General features: G+C 38.9%; 1 protein-coding gene across 3 annotated transcripts in view; it reads left to right on the top strand.

Moving 5' to 3' along the window:
- SEMA5A (semaphorin 5A) overlaps positions 1-20436 on the top strand; it is a 419645-nt gene that overhangs the window by 287260 nt on the left and 111949 nt on the right. For all 3 annotated transcript variants that reach the window (XM_088054549.1, XM_088054546.1, XM_088054542.1), the window contains one exon: positions 15869-16076. In XM_088054549.1, the coding sequence (XP_087910675.1) occupies positions 15869-16076 (208 nt within the window). The remainder of the gene's footprint in view (positions 1-15868; positions 16077-20436) is intronic.

The following is a 20436-nucleotide window of genomic DNA, read 5'->3' as shown; positions in this document are numbered from 1 at the left end:
ATGTGTTTTATGCTGAAATTGCTGCTGAGGTTCCATATGGATATATGTACTGGATTTGACTGATATAGGGACTGAGCCATGGGGGCATGTGCTATGCAAACAACAAATGAGTTTGAGTAGAGGATAGTTCCTTCAGTCAAGCTGGTGATGCTTCTGAATCCATACAGTAGTCAGTTCTCTTTCTGACACTTCCTGTGAAAACAACCACATACAACTCAGTTAAGAAATCAGGCAAGGTATGTGTTACTATCTGAGAAACAGTTTTCTCCACTTTTGCATCTAAATGCTTCTTTGATCTGGGCACTGAAAATTTTATTCAATGGGAAAGCACTACCATATTCATAGCATGTGTTGAGTCCTACAAGGTATTTATTGTTTTGATGGCACAAAGTAAGGCAATAAAAAATAATAAGAGGAGTAAGCACTCCCTGTCCAGTCAGTTCCAATCAGAGTTCATATATCTCAACTTTGGAAGACTGGCAGGGATCCAAGGCCTCTATTGGATAGTATTTTTTTCCTTTGTGCACAGTGTAGCATTCTTCACTGCTACTCTTACCTACTCTACTGCTTTAGTTAGAGGTAACACAGCTCTTCAGAGGTGTTCAACTCCATTATCTGATAAGTCCAGTCCTAAATATTGTTTAAATGTTTTAGAAGAGCTCTTCAAAACTGGAATTCTTTCTCTTCATGAGAAGTTTATGGGAAATTAATATAGACTTCTTTGTTTCATACTCAGTTGCAGCAACCAGTCCCCAGAAACAACCTTATAGTTTTCTTTCTTTCTTTCATTTTTAGAATCCAGGATATTGAAATTGCACATCCCTTGACAAATGTAATGTTTCCCATTTAGAATCATAAGAATTCTTGTGTCTTTGCCTCAGGGCTTCAGGTTTTGAGTGTGTATGTGTTATTTTTAGTGCAGTAAAACTGGATATTGCCAAACAAAAAAAAAAAATAAATAAATAGGGACTGTAATATCAATATATTGCCAAATGGGCATTCTATGGGGTAGGTGTTATTCACATGTACCTCTTGATATTGCATCTGTTTAGTTATCATCTAACTGTACTTAGGGAGTAAAATTTTGGGAATAAAAGGGTGTTGTCAGTCACAGTCTTCTCAGCTAGTTGTACCTGAACTGCTGCCTAGCTCATCCTAGTTTATGTCTGAAAGTACAAACTAGGTAACTCACTATCTAGTGAGTACAGCCCTAAGCAGCCCTTACATAATTGTTTCTTCTGATAGTGTTGGTTTAAAAGGAGGATTAATATGCAAGAGACCAAAACATTTGAGACTTCTGAAGACATCTGATGGGAATCTTGGTACTGATAGTCTCACAGAACATGCTTACAGGTCAATATGCATATTGACAGTATCTGTTTGATTCAGATGTAGTAATAAATGTACAATCAATACTGATAAATATGTACAATTTTGTTTTGTCTGTAGGTTTGGTGCCCCCAAATGTCTATGTAATGTTGAATGTGACATTGTTGAAATCCATTCCCTTCCTAAGCTGGAAAAATGTGTCTTTTTATATGCAAGTTATTTTAGTGTGATGCAGGACAAAAAAGTGTTTTACTGGCCATCTTTGGGAATGCTGATACCATTTTTCATGATTCTTGGATTTATTTTTATTACTGAGTACTTCTGTAGATAAAACTTGGGTAATTTAAATAAGGAATCAGAATAAGAATATTGTTTGGTAAAATCCAGAAACGTTTTCTTGATGTTGTTAAAAATCATGCCTTGATCTACATAGCCTACTTGACATTTCCTTACACCTCCCCAAGGAAAGAAAAGATAAAGAGTGTGAGGTACTAGAGCCAAGCTTGAAATTCTTGTCCATCATCTCTTTGCCAAGTCTGGAGAAAGAGCTTTCTTTTCCCCTGCTCATTAAAGTCTCATCTAGAGAGTTTATGCTGTAGTTTTAGCCATATCCTCTCTGTTTAAATATCATTTTTTAAACCAATGGCAGTAACTAAAGTATTGTTATTCACATTTTAATATAACTTCCCGAAGGGGTTAGAAATGGTGATACCCTGTATAGGGACATGATCAAGTAGCTATGCATTGAGAAAACTGGATGCATTTCTTGGGGATTATTCTCTGCAATAAACACATCAACAGAAGACAGAAGGGTCAGTCTGCTGATGACATCATCTGGATGGCAACGACATTTGTTAGGGTAGGTAGTGCTGAGGTTTAATTCCTCAAAATGTTCAGAGGAATTTCATAATGCTCAAAGCCATTTCTTGCAGCTCCTTTTTGAATGGTTCATCCAGGAAAGAAGGGGCTGGAGTGAATGGGGAGGAGTCCTTCCAAATCCGCTCTCTGGCACTTTTTTAGTATGCATGCAGAGCACAAAGTTCATGTGGTCATGCAGTTATGAAACCAAGTAGGTAGAGAATTCAGCTAGAGAGATTATGCCTTGTTCCCTGCTCCAAGGACTATTAAAATATTTTTCCAATGACTTTTTAATTAACTTCCAAAAATATCCCTAAGGACATGGAAGTAACCTATTCATTGCAGGGTACAAAAAAAAAATTGTTTATGATTTTTCTTGGCTGCAACTGAGACTTTTCTGTCTTTGGTTTGACTGTCTCCTAAATACTGAGGGACAATAAAGTAACTACCTGTCACTGTTTTTGTCATGGAATCAAGTCAGTGGCCAAGCAAACAGTGTAACAAAAGAAGTTTCAGTAGGGAAATGTACCTGTTAAAGTAATGGTGATTATGTATTGTTATAGTTAAATGAAATAGCTTCACAAAAACTGAAGTTTCACATTTTAATATTTTTCACTTTAGGTGGTATTACTTTTTTGAATACCAGTTTCACACATGAAATCTAGAGAAAAAAAGTTGGCAATTGAATCCAGTTTTCACAAGTCTTCAAATTGTTTGATAAAAGAAGTTTCTTTATTATAATTATTCTTTATTTAATCTTTACCAAAACTTTTAAAATTGAAAAATAATTAGATGAGATTGCAAATAAAAGATCAATAGAAGATACCCCTTCATAGAGTCTTAAAAGAGATAATGATTTATCTCAGCAAGTAAAAGGAATGTATCACAGAATGAAATATTAATAAATATTCTCTTATCAACTATAATCTGTTAAGAAACTGTAGCTGCTATAACATTCGCTTATAGGTATTCTAGAGACACATTACTTCTTGATGGAGTGTGTGAACTGTTATGGGCAGGTCAGTCTTCAACTTAGACAAAATATGAATTTCTATCTTATCCCTAAGTCACATCTTTGGCAAGCTGAAAAATCTCTATAAGATTGGAAATAGAAGTAGTAGATTAAGGGGGGCCAGTGAGCATGATTCATTATATATATATATAGAGAGAGAGAGAGAGAGAGAGAGAGAGAGAGATTGTTGAAATTACTTGGTTTTGGTCAGGCAAGAAAAAACATCTGGTCTAGATCTAGGAAGGGTAAAACTTTGACACTAGAGTATCTGAGAATCAGTCTAATAATCTGAGATAGTTTAATTTTCTTTGTGAAAGAAGCAGACATAATTGATGGGGTGACTGAGACATGTAATTCAGCACATACTTGTTATTTAGTATAGGTCTTTGCTTGGTCTTGTCCAGAAGACTGAGGAGTTAGAAGCTCCAGTTTGAGGAATTAGAAGTTTCAGCTTTGTAGAAATAGTCTTCCAAAAAGAGATATACCTGCTTGGTTTAAATGCCAGTTGCTTCATGTCTTAGTCTCAGAGAGATCTGAATTTCTGTTTAGAGCTTGAATTCTCTATTTGAAAAATTTTTGAATGAGTCTGACTGGACTTGTATTTAAATTCCAATTTGAGGCATGAAATGGCTGCCAAGGAAGGGTACAAAAATTGTTCTATTTCCTAAACTTTTTGATTCATCAAATATCCTACTAGTGAAAATGTTATTTATACCAATTTTACTGCTTTACTTAATGGAGCAGTGGGTATTTTCTGTCCTAAAGGCAGGTATTTAACTCCTTGCATGGTAACTAGTGGAGGAAAGCTTTGCTAATTCAACTGCAAACTGACTATATCCTTAATGCTTCTGAGACACTATAACACATGGGAATGAAATCTACAGGGGACCAAAGTATTCTAAAAACTATTGTATGTTTACAAACTTTTCCTCTGGAAAACAGTGAAGAGAGGATTGAGATGATGATTCTCCTGATTTCCATTGATATTACATCCCAAAATTGTTCTATTTTAAAATGGAAAGAATTTTTTTAGAATTTTATTTTATTTTTTTTAGAGAGGAAATTTGTTCTGCAATCATTATTGGGCTACATGTTATTAATTTGTATGTTGTTTCTGTCCTCCCAGACACATGGCTTTGAAGAAAGGTCTTTATTTTTTAATAACTAGTACCTGGATCAACACTTTTTTATTCAAAAGGTTCTTTAAGGCAATAGTTCAAATTTCTGTGTAGAAAGGATAGCCCATAAGTATTCCCTTCATAAAATAAATATATATTAAATTTTGACATACAACCATGTGAAAGTCCTCTAGTTGAAGAGGTACAATTGAATTTCTCTCAGAATAGCCACTGAAGCTTAAGAAGCTTGCTAATAATTTTAGAAGGTATGCAAATGCTTTTTTGGTTAAAATTGCTCCTTTCAGATTCTTAAGAGTGGATAAATGAGTTAAATTATCTCCCCTGCATGGAAGATGCAGGGATGCATCTTCTGGGGATGTGCAATAAACCAGCAGACCTCCTTTGTTGACAAGCATTACCAAAAATGTATCTCATTTCAGTGTTTATTTAAAATAATTTCCAATACTATAAGGACAAACATCAATATTTACTTGAAATACAATAGGAAAGAGGGAATATGAAGGAGTCAGAGCCAAAGACAAAAAACATAAATCTAAAATATTATGTTTGCTTGCTTTTTATACACTATCATTCAAAACTGCTGTCATTGGATCCAAGAGTTGGAAAACAAGACTGCACCACATTGCAGAAATACTCAGGGCCTTACCCAGACAAGAATAACTTAATATAGAGTATTTCTGTTTTTCTTCTACTGCTTCCAAAGCTCACTTCTGAGAGTCAAACCTTTCCCATTTCCTCAGTTAAGCAGCTGTTTGGTGTTTGAAACTGTTAATACACTAAGTACTGTGTGGTATAGCTGTTTTTATATAATTTAAAATAAGCTTTTAATAAATATATGAAATTATGCATGTACCTTTTTAAGACCTCTTTTTTTTTTCTTTGCAACTGCCGAGACACTGGATAACTGAATGTATCATTGTAAGACTGCTATGTATTGCATATAGCTTGATATAAAGCAGGAATTTTGTTTTTCATTAGTAGTTGCTTTTTCTTAAATTTCCAGTCTTAACTTCCCTGGTAATTTTTGTTAACTTCTCTGTCTAATAATATACCAGCAGAGCAGCAATGACCATGGACTTTCCTAAAAGCTTTTAAGCTGTAAAATCCAATGCTGCCATATGGCTGAAGATCCTTAGATTATTGTTGTACCTAGCAATAGCAGTGCTACATAAACAACCTCTGAAATGCAAAGCCCTTTGATATTGAGCATGGGGAAAGAACGAGTTGGTGTAAATTCTGGAATGATAAAAAACAGACAAGCCCTGTTTTTCTTCCTGTAACACACCTGAGACAGACGTGTTTTTATGCTTGTATTTTAATTAACATGGGAACAAAAACTCCAAGACCAAAACCAGTCATAATATGTACTAAAGTCTCACATGGACAAACTGCAAGATTTTTCAAGTCCCAGAATGTAGCTGTTTTTTTTTTAAATTGCTTCAGTTAATTTAATTTACTGAAATTTTGAAATTTAATTAGATGTCAATGAGCAAAGATTTATGAGTTTTCCAGGTCACTTGCATACTTTTTTTTTTCCTTCAAGTATCCTACATTGGAATAAGGAAAACTAAGAGACCTGAATAAGGGAAAGCTTAAGCTTTTCTGTGTCCTGCAAGTGATGGCACAGAGGGTAACCAACATCTTGTTTAGCCATTTTAGTGTTTAAAAATAAATCTGGAGATTTATTTTTAACAGCAGAACAATTTGCAAAATTTCTCAGGGAAATGAAACAATATTTTTTTTTTTCTATTTCCAGCTACAATGTTTCATAGAAGTTTTTGTTATACAGTTACATAATTGCTTTTTTGGTATAAACAGTAGTTTAGTTTCAAATGGAGAGACAAACATGTAAAACAGCTCTGAAAATAAAAACAAAAATTAAAAAAAAAATGTGATGCTTGATGAAGCATCACAATTCCTATTAATTTTGAGGTTCACTCTAGTCCATAAAGAATTCATGAATATACATCTAAAAATATAGAAATATTTAAATTAAAGTTGTAAAATAAGGTGGGAATTTTAAACTCAAATTATATTACTTTCATTTTCTGAATCATTGTATAAGGACTATGCTGATCCATAGTATAGTTTTCATTTTTAAAGAAGAGTTGAAGCTAAATCTTTCACTTGTCCTTTAGACTGTAGCATGATTCAAAAATGTATTCTTGTATTTCAGGTATAAGTATGTATCCCAGAAAACAGAAGGTAAAAGAACATTGTAGTTACAGAGCATGGTTATATTATCTTAACTTCTAAATATGTCCTTGCTTTAAGCCAAATTTTACCCCACCCCCATGTGGTAAAACAGATAATAGCCAAAGCTTTAATTATCCATATTCTACTGATGATTTAAGTAATTTTAAACTTATTTTTAGAAAGAGCAGAGAAGAGTAGGATTTAAACCATCACATTCTGTGTACCAAATGTATCTTTTTTGATGTTACATGGATTGCTAAATCATAAATCCTGGGTTTCCTCTTTTTAGGCTGAACCAGCTGCTGCACTAGCTGATCCTGCATCTTTTTTTCTGTGTCAAGCGCGCTAAAGCCTTTATGCAACCTAATACTTTCTGTTCATTGAAATAATTTTCTGCTGTTAGCCAAATGCACATTCTACTTTGCAGTAGGGCTTTTTCCAGTTCCTGTGGTAGAGGTGTCTCGGGTTATAGTGCAAGATGTAACCAAAAGTATGTATGCTGTTAAAACCAGGTGGTGCATTGTTATTTATCTCTTCAAGACCCACCTCCCGCAAGGGGGATATCTTCTGTTAATGAGCCATTAAGTCTCACTGCATGACTGATAAAATTACATCATCCCTGTAGCCGTTAAACCGGCTGGGCGACCTGGTTCAGGAACGACATGGCGACTACCTCAAGCCTGCTCAGGCCACAGCACACAGACACCAATGTGGTGGATGGCAAAGGGCATTTATTAGGCAGTTATCTTGCTTTTTATATCTTCTAGCCTGCCATGTCATTTCCGCCTGCTTACGTCACTGCCACTTGCAGCTGAAATTATAACTATGAGCCTAACGGGTTTAACCATAAGCATAAACAGGGGGTGGGGAGGAAAGGGCCCTATCTCCTCGTACAGCGCGCCATCTTCCGGTTGGTTAATCTAACTCTCACTTTTCCCCCACATCTCCCCCCTCCCATGACATATTAAAAACTATCTAAACTTCGTGAACTGCAAAGGGAAATAACATTAAGAGTTGTAACAGTTGTTAGTAGTTGCAAAAAGGCTAAAATATGGCCAAAAGGCAATAACCAAGCGAGTTCCAAACTGAAAATTAAAGCAACTGTTGGCATTCAACCAACATAATATTAACTGTTTCTAGGCGGCTTTTGATGAAAGCCATCAGTTTGTTCAGCACACAAGGTTTAAAAATCAAGGTTAAAACTAGCATTGAAATAGGTCCAATCAGGGCAGATATCAGGGTGGTCTGCCATGGGGATTGGTCGAACCAAGATTCGAACCAGCTTTGCTGGGCTTCTCTCTCCGCCTTCTGTCGGGTCTGTCTTGTAGCTCAGCCATGGTGTCTTTCACAACTCCAGTGTGATCTGCATAGAAACAGCACTCCTCTTTCAGGGCAATACAGAGGCCTCCATGCTGCATGAACAGAAGGTCAAGACCTCTCCTGTTCTGTAAAACAAATTCAGAGAGTGAGGAGACTGACTTTTCCAGAAATGATATAGACTTTTCAATTCTCTATAGATCTTCATCTACAGTCATCTGTAGCTGAAAGAGACTCTGACTTTGGGTTACCAGGGCAGAGACACAGTGGACGTACCAGTCGCTCCCAAGCCGAGCAGCATTGCTATTGATAGTCTTGTCAGCAGCTCTCTTTTCTGAAGGCAGTCTGCCCACTCGAGGTACTGGTTCACTTCTTCTCTGGAGTGGTATAAGACCCTGCGGATGATAGCAGCTAATACACAAAAATCAGCAGAGGAGTTAAAGATCTGGGGACAGTTAATGGCAACATGGCCCTGCTTACCACAATTAAAGCAAGCCATTACATTAACAATCGCCATCCGCATGGCTGCCTGAATGGGGGCGAGATATTCCTCTCTCGTGACATGCTTAATCATGACGGCGAGACTGGCTCCGGCCAGCAAGGACTGCAAAATTTCTTTGACAGTTGAATTGCACTGCTGACGAAGGCAGTCTGCTAGAACTGGGCCTTTCGCTTCAGCTGGCAAGGTCGAAGAGTCGACCGCTGACTGCAAGCAGTCTACAAATTGAGTGGAGCTTTAACTTTCACTCTTCTTTATTTTTCTTTATAGTGGACTAAGGGGATTGTTTGGCAACAACCCTGCAGGCTGAGCGAATGGCTTCTCTGGCAGCACAGGTGGTTGCCATGACTTCCTGGGCCCACAGGCCCCCAGCTTGCGCTTGGGGGGTGAGCATGTTTTGGTCCATACCCATCAGGCACTGAAGGTTAGAGTCATGGAGCGGGTGATCTGCCCCAATTACTGTGGATAGCTGCTTTGCACAGCTTTCCTCCCATTCCTGTCTAAAATTTATCATCTCCGCCCCATCGAAAATCATCCTAGAAATCTGTTTGATGTCAAACGGCAGCAGGTCACCTCCCCTGAAAATGCCATCAATGAGGGTGGAGACCATTGCTGGATTCCTTTGTCTCCGATTGCCTTAACAACCGCCTGTACCTCTTTGGGATTTACCGGCAAGTATACTCTCTGGTTTCAGCCTTGCCCTCCCAACTGGACCGGAAACACCAGCTGGCCCGGCAGCCTCCAATCAGCACAAGAAATTCCTATTTTTCTCCAGTCAGTAAGGGGGTTTTTTATGGTTCGCTCTCTACTTGCAGGGGTGAAAGGGGGTTGGCTCTTAACTCGGCATGTCCAACTGTCTGAGTCAGAGCTTGCTGTGGACTCATCATCCGACCACCCATCTCAGCTGGAGTCTGAGTCAGAGCCGGAAGCTGACTGACTTAAGGTTTCCAGACTCTGGTGTCTTTTTGTTGGGCTCCGCCCACGCCAACCTCTCCTTTTGTGGGTGGAGCGTTCTTCCCATTTGGGCTTGCTCCACCTCCTGCTCATGGAGGTTCTAGTCCTATGAGGGCGTGTTTTTCAACGGGCACCCCAATTGGGTCTTTTCCCTTTACTAGCATCTTCCCCCTCAGCCCAACCAACCTCGGTACCACCCCCTATGCAGAGGTTTGCCCCCAGTCACTCGCTCACAACCGCGATGTCTAATGGTTCTCTTTCTCCCCCGCCACCAACTTGCATACCCTGACCCCCTCTTGATACTCAGTGCCATCTTGTGGTGCATAGGGCGGGGGCTGTTCTAGAACTTCTTTTGGCCTCAAGTCGGCCATGGAGCGGTTAGTCTTCACAATTTGATCGTCTCGAGGGGACCAGATCCGTTACGGTTCCCCGGTGAGAGCATCTGAGCTTTGGGAGTGTATGGACAGCTCTTGCTCTTGCAAGGGCAGGGACCCAGTGGGGTCACGGTTGATCGTTTGGGTGGTCGCCCCAACCCCCAGTTTGGGAGTGACTTGAAGGCACATTTGTGCAGCCTTCCATGTCTCCTGCTCCTGCAAAGCTTTCCCCAATGCATCGACAACCCTCCCCCATGATTTAAGCATTTTCCCACTTCCCGAGGACATAGTGTCCTCTGTGAGTGCCTCAGTGCACTTTCTCCATACTTCAGGATGGAGTATGTCCACTGGACGATCAATGGCCCCTACCTGTATCAGCCTCGTCATTGCGAGGATAAAATCTTTGGGCTTACAATCGATCCCCCACTGCTTATGTATCTGGGTTGCGACCTTCACGAGTGCTTCCATTGTCGTGGGTCTGGGAGCGTCCTCCCCGCCGGGCTGGTCCCGCCGTCCTGCCGTCGTTCACCCATCCAGGTGAATCCTGTCCCCTGGGTGTTCCCGGGTTTTGGCACCACTTGTAGATGTTAAACCAGCTGGGCGACCTGGTTTGGGAACGACATGGCGACTACCTCAAGCCTGCTTGGGCCACAGCACACAGACACCAATGTGGTGGATGGCAAAGGGCATTTATTAGGCAGTTATCTTGCTTTTTATATCTTCTAGCCTGCCGTGTCATTTCCGCCTGCTTACGTCACTGCCACCTGCAGCTGGAATTATAACTATGAACCTAACGGGTTTAACCATAAGCATAAACAGGGGGTGGGGAGGAAGGGGCCCTATCTCCTCGTACAGCGCGCCATCTTCCGGTCGGTTAATCTAACTCTCACTTTTCCCACATATCCCATTGTGAGATGCTCTACCAGTGGGAAGAGCCAAGCATTCCTACCTGGATTTAATCTGAGACTTAGAACACCGCAAGCAGCCTTTCTGCACTGGATTCCCAGAGGAAGACCAGACTGTTCTACACCAGCACTGTCATTGTCTTTTACTACTCCTGTATGTAGGTGTCCATCCTTAAGAAAAGGCTGTCAGGTGTCTGCATCTATTCCAATATGTCTTGTTTACAGTCAGGATGCAAAGATGCCATCCATTTTAATTCTTAAATGGCTGTTAGGCTCACACTTGACATTTGTGATGGAGCTGCAGCTTTCCCTGTGTCCATGGCTATCAAATGTCCTGTGTTTTATCTGGTTCTTTTCCTCAGGGTCAGGATTAATGAGTGAGAGAGATGGTTTTCATGTTTGGACTCAGTTGTTTCTTTTTTCATATCTATATTACATTCTCACAGACAGTGAGTTCATCTGTACACTAAGCTAACAGTCTAAAAAATGGAGCCCCAAGTATCTTTCTCCAAGACCTTTTAAGTGTCAACTACCCAATTATAAAATGCAAAAACTAATTTATTTTTACTTACAACCCAATAATCAAACACCCATCTGCACTGCAGATTTTTCTATCCAATCACACAATATTACCCAAAACCCATGAAGAAGGTGAAAAAACAAGGCAAGCTAAGACCCTAAAACCTCCATCCTGTTACATATATATATTACTGTATTCTAAAACCTTAAAGTCTAAATTTTCCACCAAATGATATAACACACTTTTATTCAAATTATACACTCACAGTTTCAGTTTTATCTATCAATTTTGGAAGGCTTTTCCATGGCCTCAGGTCAAGCACAATGTTCTCTTGTGTGTCTCTGCCTGTCAGCAAAGAAAGCATGAAATTCTCTGTGCCCAGGGCTCCAACACATGACAATAAAGTTACATCCATTAAGATGCTCTCTGATTACTATCCTTCTTAGCTGCTTCTTGGCAGAAGTGGACATTTAGTTTGATTATATATAATGAAATATGCACTTGAAAGGTTATGACATGTCTGAAAAACTCCATTCCCAAGAGCCATGTCCTGGACTTACTTTTTTACTTTTTTTACACCCTAATTTGCTTTGCAACTGCTGTGAAAATGGCCAGGCAGACAACACTTTTGAGGATGGGACTTCTACAAATTCTTTAGGAATTCTGAAGTCTTTGCTGGAGGCTGTGCATAATGTTACACACCTTGTAGAATTGGAAACACTAGAGCAAACACCTGACTTTTGAAACCACTGGAATCAATGGCTGTGATTTTCCACTGTAAGAAAGCCTGATATAGCCTTGTTAGGTGCTAGTATAATTAAAGGACAGTTATATCACACCCTTGCTACATACCATAGACTGGTGAACATAACAGCAATTCAATCTGTGCCTGTCTCAAAGTTGTGATGTGAAACCAGATCCTTACCCTAGTTTGGCCTCCCAGGTGGTCCTTGCAAAATCAAAGTCATATGCAGTAGGAATTTAAGGCAGAGAAGGTTATTGAAGTCAGAAGCAGGGGGTTTTATTGAGGCAGAAGTAGATCTCAGGTAACATTCTGTTACTTTTTGTTGAGCTTGCATATGACCCACATTGCTCCTGAGAAGAGCAATGTTTCTTCCTGAAATCTGCAGGATCTCAGGCACTGGTTCTTCATTTGAAGCTCAGTCAGTTGCGACTTTCAACATTACTGATCCTCTTAGACAAAAAATGAAAAAGGAATGGTTTGGGAGATGCTGAAAGAGGGCAGAAGGAAATATGAGGAATGAAGAATGTATGTCAGTGTCGCACTGTATTAGGAATGGCGAAGTACAACACAGTCTCTTAACTGGGTTGCCCAAGAGAGCTAGTTTTGTTATTCCCAATCTTCATTTATAGACAGGTGTGAGAAGGTCTGACAGGTAAAACTCTCATTGGTGATTAAACCAACACATCACTATCATTGGACGATTGGGTACTACACCCTTTGACTGTTTCTTGCAAGTAAACAACGTAGATCTAAACAACACCTGCAAAGGTTATTGTCTTTCTCCAGGGACTGTTTAGATTCCTCCTTATGCTTTCTCAGGCCAGAGTGAGAAGCTTGTGTGACTTAGTTTCACACAGGCTCTGTGCTCCCTGCCTGCTTTCTTGCATTCAGCATCCATATGTCAGGATAAGAAGGAAGAACATGAGCTATGACAGATGTCTGGGGGAAGGCATTAGTGCTGCAGTTCTCAAAGTGAGAATATTTTACTTCTTTCTGGGGTGGTATGCTGCTGTAACCATTATCTCCAGGTCATAGGCTTGAATATAAAGAAATGTAAGTTTGCTGTCTATAATAAACGAGCTAGAAGAAACAAAGTATTTTTATTTGATCATATTCTCCTGTCCAAAGCTGTATTTCTAAATTGAATGTGTATGTAGGCATAGGGGAGAGAGGCCTGCAGTCATGTGTTTTTTCTTCTCTTGGGGGAGGTGACAGCAAGTGATTCAGTCCATGAATGCCAAACCCATCACAGTGGTAGGAAGAAATATTAGTCTTTAGAGGAAACATGCTGAATGTATACCTGATTTTTGTCTCATGCAAGAAAATTGTGACAAGCCAAATACAATGCACCATGAATCATACTGAATCTGTTGCCTGCCAGTTAAGCAAGTTGCACTGACTGATCTACAAAGCAATACCAATTAATTTACATCTGTAAAATGCTCTCACTGCTCCTTCTTCTTAGTAGATTTTTCCAACTTCTATGCTTAAAAGAAAATCATTCATCTTCCACTCAGTAATTAGTGGTGTTGTGGTTTAACCCCAGCCAGCCTATAAGTACCACACAGCACCTTGCTCACCCCCTGCCACCAGTGTCATCAGGGAGATAATCAGAAGAAAACATGTGGATTGAGACAAAGACAGCAAAAGCAAAAGCCACACACACAAGCAAAGCAAAACAAGGCATTAATTTACTCCTTCCCATGGGCAGGAAGGTGTTCAGCCATCAGCAGGAGAGCAGGGCTCCATCAGGTGTAACAGTGACTTCTGAAGACAAATGCCATAACTTCAAATGAACTCCCATTCTTCCCTCTTCTCCTACTTTGTATCTGAATGTAATGTCAACATGTATTTCTCTTTGGTCAGTTTGGGTCACCTGTACTGGCTGTGTGTCTTCCCAAGCTCCCAAGCACTCCCAACTTCCTCTCCAGCATAGCAGTGTGAGAAGCAGAAAAGTCCTTGGCTCTGAGCAAGCCCTGCTCAGCAATAACAAAAACATCTCCATATCATCAGCCCTGTGCTCAGCACAAAACAAAAACACAGCCTCATACCAGCCAATGTGAAGACAATTAATTCTCCCTCAGCCAAAACAAGATCACATACAAGCACTGAAATTTTGGGACATATCTCAGACTATATTTTGACCATAAAACTTGCTGTAATTATAATCAAGATTTTGCATCCAGTCATCCATCATCATCAGTGGAAACAATGCTTGTTACATTGTTCAGCTGAGCTGGTTATTGCTTAACTGTGGAGCAACAATTTAATTAGGTTTTGAATATAAGTCTGGTTTAGGTTGTTTGGGAGAAAAAGTGATCATCAAATTAGATTTTTAATATCAAAAATGTTAATGAAAATTAAAATTGCAATTTACTGGAAGCTTTTTTCCTAAAAAATGGTCAAGCATGTTTGTAACAAGAAAGAAAAACACAAACAGGTACGTACATGAAGTGATTATATAAAAACTTGAGAGGCTAGGCAGACAATTTTAACATGCATAAATGATGTGATATGATCAAATTTTTCGTGGACTAAGAGGAATCAATTTTATACACTGAACTAATCATTTGTGGTTTATCTAATAAGTTTTGACTGTTTAATAGAATTACATAATATTATGTAATGTTATATCTTACACATAAACTTTCTATTTACTTCCCCTGCTATTTGGTGTATGCTCTCCCTTCCAGTACTACTCTAGATTTTAGGATTGAATACTCAGTCTTTCTCAGGAAAATGAGGAGATTTGAACAGTAACTGTCATCTTGGTTCTCCCTCTTCTCTTTAGTTTTGGAGTCCATCTGAGGTTGCTTTTTTGTATTTTCTTAAAGTTGCTTACTTGCTGTTCCTCACCACCTCCCAAGCAAAGTTTGGGGACGTCAAGTTGCCCTCCCTCAGCCCAGTTACCCTGGGGAGTACAGTGACCAGGCGCGCCAGCCCCTGGCCTCGGGTGCTCCCATGGTGAAGCTGGTGTAGGAGGACACAGACGTGTGGCTACCAGGTGTTTCCTGCCATGGATAAAACCAGTACTCACCAATCCAGGATAGATATGTCCGGTAGAACCTGCACTGCCAACTCTAAGCCAAACCTCTAGCCTTGTGCTAATAATGGTAAACGAACTGTTTTCTAGACTGCAGAACAGGCCTTCCCAAACATTCCTCATGCATGCCGTTATTACCAATTCAAAACTAAAGTCTTTCAAGACTTCAAGGCTTATCTCTGTGTGTGTTTGCAGTGTTGGATCCTTAATACTTACTATTGCTGACACATAAAAGATTGCATAATTCTGTGGCTACCTAAAATATTTATCAGTGTGAGAATGTGATCCTTTGTGTTCAGAACAAATGCACTTTGATATTTTTAAATTATTTAAAAACTTTGCAGGAGTGAATGATAAATCTTATCATATATTCTGATACTTGTTTTCAATGCGTAACTGTCTTTCCTGAGAATTCACATTAAGAATAGAAGGGAAGAGTGAATGCTAAAAGCTATGATTTCTCAGAGGTCAAAGTCAAGGTACGTAAGAAGGGGATCAGCCTCATTCATTAATATTCACCTAGACTCAAGACCTGGATATACTCATATACATATGCTTTATTAAATGAATTTGATACATATCTAAACCCCATAATTTTTAACGCAGAGTATTAAAAAAACTTGGGGAAATTATGGAATTTAATGCTTTTTAAAATTGCTTTAAATAGAATAAAGTATAGGGCAATCTGGTAGACTGAAATCAGTAACCCTTGGCATGAATGTACATTTAAAAAAAAAAAAAAAGGAAAAAAGTTATTAGTGCAGAATGGCCTTCACAACAGTAGTCACAAGAAAACAAGGTTTCAAAGTTCTTTTCACTGCACTATAATCAATTTAGGAAACTTCAGTCAAAATAATTCTGCATTCCAAGGCTTCATTGAAAACATCCAGCACAAAGATTTTTTTCACTGAATGACACCAAGCAAGTAGAACTGCTACTGCGATTTTTAGTAACTCATTTTCCTCTTGCCTTTTCAGACTATGGCACTATTAAGAAAGTACTTGCCCCAGTGAACCAGAATTCAAGCAGCTGCCTGCTTGAGGAAATTGAACTCCTGCCGAAAAGTCAGCGAGAGCCCATCAGGAGCCTTCAGATCCTGCACAGCCAGAGTGTCCTTTTTGTAGGCCTTCAGGAACATGTGATTAAGGTCCCACTGAAGAGATGTCTCTTCTACAAAACATACAGGTATGAAGAATTAGCTAGCTTTAATTGACTAGAGAAAAATGCATGCATGGGGTTGCAGAAACATAGGAAGGATAAATGGCTGCAAGTAGGAATCCAAATTAATTGTCTCTCATAACAATAATTTTCTGTGTGTACTATTTATCAGAAGTATCTCTGACTACCTGTACTAATTTGTTAGGACTAGATGAGACTCTCAGTGAATTATATTGGTATTGAAGTGTCATTATGCAGATTCTGAATTGTGAAGTGAAACAGTAAGAAATGTTTTATATAGAAAACAGTTATCTGATAAAGTGCAATATAGCTGCTGGTTTAATGTATTGAAGCCTGCGACTTGGACAAATTTAAGGTGTTTTTTCAGTTTGGTTTTTTAAAGCTGTATTATAATTGAGTAAAAAGTATCTCTGTAGATTCAGAAAGAAAATTGGGTTGGATGAATTGAGAATTAAGAGTACGTAGAAAAGTGGCTATTTAAAAGTAGTGTTGGATCAGCAAACTGTAATAAATTTAAAAATACTACTAGGTAAAAGGCCTATGCAGCCAACAGTTGTTCAATCAAAGAAATCACTTGATTATATTATGATATATTATGATATATTAGACTATATTATTATATTAGACTATATTATTATATTAGACTATTTTATGATAGTTAAGGAATTTAAAGTTCAGCACACGAATTTTTCAGTAGGCTATCTGAAAATACATCTGGGTTGCTAAATGTGCTATAAGAGATTGTTAATGTCATCTAATTAGTTGTATCTTCCCTTTGATATGTATGGTCCTGGTAATTCAGTACCATTGTTTTATGTTAAATCAGATAGACACTGAACCAGTCATGAGGTTTTGAGAACTGTGACAGAGGCATGTGATTGGTTTTTTAGTTTGTTTTAGCTTCACCTTGATTAACATATATTCCTCTGAAAAGTTGGGCTGTAAAGGAGGAAGAAAGGGTGCCAGTTGTGTCTCTTGCCTGCCACACTCAGGCTCACAGAGACATTATTTGTGCAGCAGAGATATTATACCTCCCATAAAAGGCAGCATGACCATTTGTAGATAGAGACATTTCTGGCTGTCACAGGGACCACACTGTTGGTAACAGCAGGGAAGTACAAGGGACACAGGTGTAGTAAAGGCTGTGGCTTGCTGACAGTGGAAGGACATTTCCAAGGGACCTGGCTCACCATCGGGATTGGTACGATGCAGGAAGCCATTGAAAAACTACTGGGTTGAAAACAAGACTGAGGGAAAAGGTGTGCCTTAGAAAACAAGTAGACCAGGGAAGGGAAGAATTCTTCCTTCTACTGTTTTTTACCAGCCCATTTTTTGTTTAAGCTGTCTTATGTAACATGTTTTTGGAATTTTTTTATTGAAATAGAAGAACACTTGAAGTCCCATTAGAAGTCCTGGAAAGCTTACTTTAAGGAAATGTTTTATATGGGCATGTCTCTGCTTCAAGTGTTTTGTTAGTTTAGTGGCCTACATAAAACCAAGTTTCAGTTTCCTTGGACATTTCATCTTTCCTTGGTTCAGACAGTTGAAAAAGGATGTGTGGTGGTGAGTATTTACACCAAGCCTGTAGTCCACTTCAGACATTTCAAGGCTGGTGCCTCACTTTATTTTTAGTGAGGTGTGAATGCACAAAGACCCTGGTACCTCTGCTTCTCTCAGGACAATTCCCAAGGTGTGGCAATGATATTCCAGCTGCAGGGTCCAAACGTGCTTCACCTTTTCAGGCTAGGATTGCTGTTTCAAATCACAGACCCCATGCATGGCTGCAGGCTATTCATTTCCCTCCGTTTGAGCAGTAGGCTCTGATTATTTAATTTTTAAAATTTCTTTTAGAATGAAAGGAAACAAAAAAAAAGTGGTGCCTTTCCCATTTTACTGAGAACAGTAGTTAAATACCTCAAATACTGCTCAAATGATAATTTATTCCTCTGCCCAGAGGTATATGAAGTCTTGTCTTCCAGTGGAATGACTTATCTGAAAGGAGATAAAATGATTCCTTGTGGGGTTTATCAAGCATGACTTTCATAGTTGTATGACTTCTCTTGTAGTAGTAATTAAATACTCATAGCACCAGAAGGCTTGCCATCCTTGCTTTCTTCTTGGTTAAAGACTTCACTACCAATTCTAACTCTGTTTTGTGAAAAAGGAGAAGATTTACAGATGTGATCCAGACAAAAAAAGGAATTTCCTTGTCATTTATCATTAGGGACTCAGTTATTTGGAGAATGCAGATGTAATCTTTCACCTATAATTTCCTTTTGGTTTGACTAGTTTTTTTCTGGCTTATGAGGAATTTTTTATTTATTTTTTTAATGTGCAGAGAGTACATTACTTGGAGATACACATTTCTCCAGGCATTGAAACATCTTAAACTTCCTCACTGCTTTTCTGTGTGCTTTAATACTCACATTCTTTTATTATGTTGCTAACTATTACCTCTATACTGTTACAATGGGTAAACAGAGTGATAGGTAAATGTCACTCTATTGGGAACGGTGAGAAGAATGACACAGACTCTTTTGGGAGTCAGAGAATTTCTCCCTTAACCTTAAGGTGCATTACCTCAGATCTTCTCTTATAGACCGATACACGAAAGTACAGAAAAGTAAAACTCTTATTGGTTAGTAAACTAACACATAACCATCATAGGTCAGTGGGGTACACCACCCCTCGACCTTCTCTTGCAAGAAAACAAGAAACTGACAAACAGCACCTGCAAGGCTATTTTCTGTCTCTGAGGATTGCTTTAATTCCTCCTTATGATTTCCCAGGCCACTTTCTCAGGTGAGGCTGAGAAAGGTATTCCACAGGCACTGTGCTCCCTGCTTCATAGTTAGCATCCATAGGTAAACCTTACCTAAGGTAATGTCTTCAAGCATAATGGATGGGGGTGGGGGTGGTGGTGTTTTGGTTTTTTGTTTGTTTTTTCATGGTTTTTTGTTGTATTTTGGTTTTGGGTTTTTTCATTATTTTATTTAATTATTCACATTTATCATACTTAGGGCTGTGTAACTGTGCCAAAGCTACATTCTGAAATTCCATCAGTGATAACTACAGGCTCCTCCCCAGATCAAGGACATGTTCTCTTCAGTATCCACATAATTATTGAGGAATAAGGCATACTTGTATATGAATAACAGCCTTAAAATGTCAAAAGGTTGAAGACCTGTTACCTCACCTGCTCTTTTTGTGTAAATGGCAGAGTGCTCAGTGGCAAATCTTTTCTAATCTATTTGTTTAGGTTTCTTGCTGAGCTTTCAGACAATACAACTTCAGTCCCTCTGCTGAGCAGACTCTTTCATGAGTTAATGTATCAATGTCAAGATAATTTTCTTGAGATTGTCCATTTTAATTGATTTTCATTTTTCCTTGTTTCATCTTCGCACAGTAGCTTCTAAAGCATGTGGTTGTTGCTTTTATTTGTAGTTTATTATGCTTCCTTAATAATCACTCTAATATGCCCTGCATATCATATATCTCTTCCTCCAGCACTTTTCAGTGGTGGAGCCCTGTGACCTGCTGCTGCTCTGACAGATAATTTCATCTGCTTCAGCACACTCCAGTCATGACTCTAGTCCCATAAACACTGTTAACAAAAGCTCTTGAAAATACATTTGGAGGCTAATATTTTTTTGTTTGGTTGGTTGGGAGTTTTGGGGGTTTTTTTGTTTTGTTTTTTAAGTGCAGTTTACTCCACTTTATTACTGTGACAGCAGACCTTACAATGGGCAAAACTTGTCACACCCATAGTTTGGGTTACTCAGCACTTTCCATTATGCCCTGATGTTTCCATCATTCATGAGTTGCCCATGCCAGTTATTTGGATTGCCAGCTCCCATGGGGGCCTGGTGGAGGGTGTCTCACACAGACTTCTGCCAATGCCTGAATAGTTTTGAGCATCCTGTCATAATAGTGCTGTTTTGGAGAGTCAGCTAGAGAAAAGTACCTTGGGATGTGTCAGTACTTTGGAGAACCAGTTCTCCAAAAACCCCTGCCATCTTCAAGGCGCAGAAAGCAGCAGAGCAGTTACCTAAATTCAGTTCTCCTTGGGGAAAATCCTTAATGTTTCACCCAGTTATTATCACCTGGGTACTGCAATTCACATATTTATCAAACTTTTACAGAAGTCCATCAATTATATTCATTGGAGCTATTTTCACAGATGAATTTACCATTTCTCTGTACTTCTTCAGAGTTGGTAGCCCAAGCATGAAGCAAAACTGACTTTTATATATCTGCTAATTAACTATAATGTGAGATAAATAGAATAATTGTAATGAGAAGATAGCTATTAAACTTTCTAAAATTTGACTTTCTGTGTTTTACTTTGAAGGTTTTATGCATCTGT

This window comes from Pseudopodoces humilis, chromosome 1 (assembly GCF_049639895.1).
Source record: "Pseudopodoces humilis isolate 2021_Gansu_Grassland_sample_001 chromosome 1, ASM4963989v1, whole genome shotgun sequence".
Classification (NCBI taxonomy): Eukaryota; Metazoa; Chordata; class Aves; order Passeriformes; family Paridae; genus Pseudopodoces; species Pseudopodoces humilis.
This window is presented reverse-complemented; position numbering and strand designations above follow the sequence as displayed.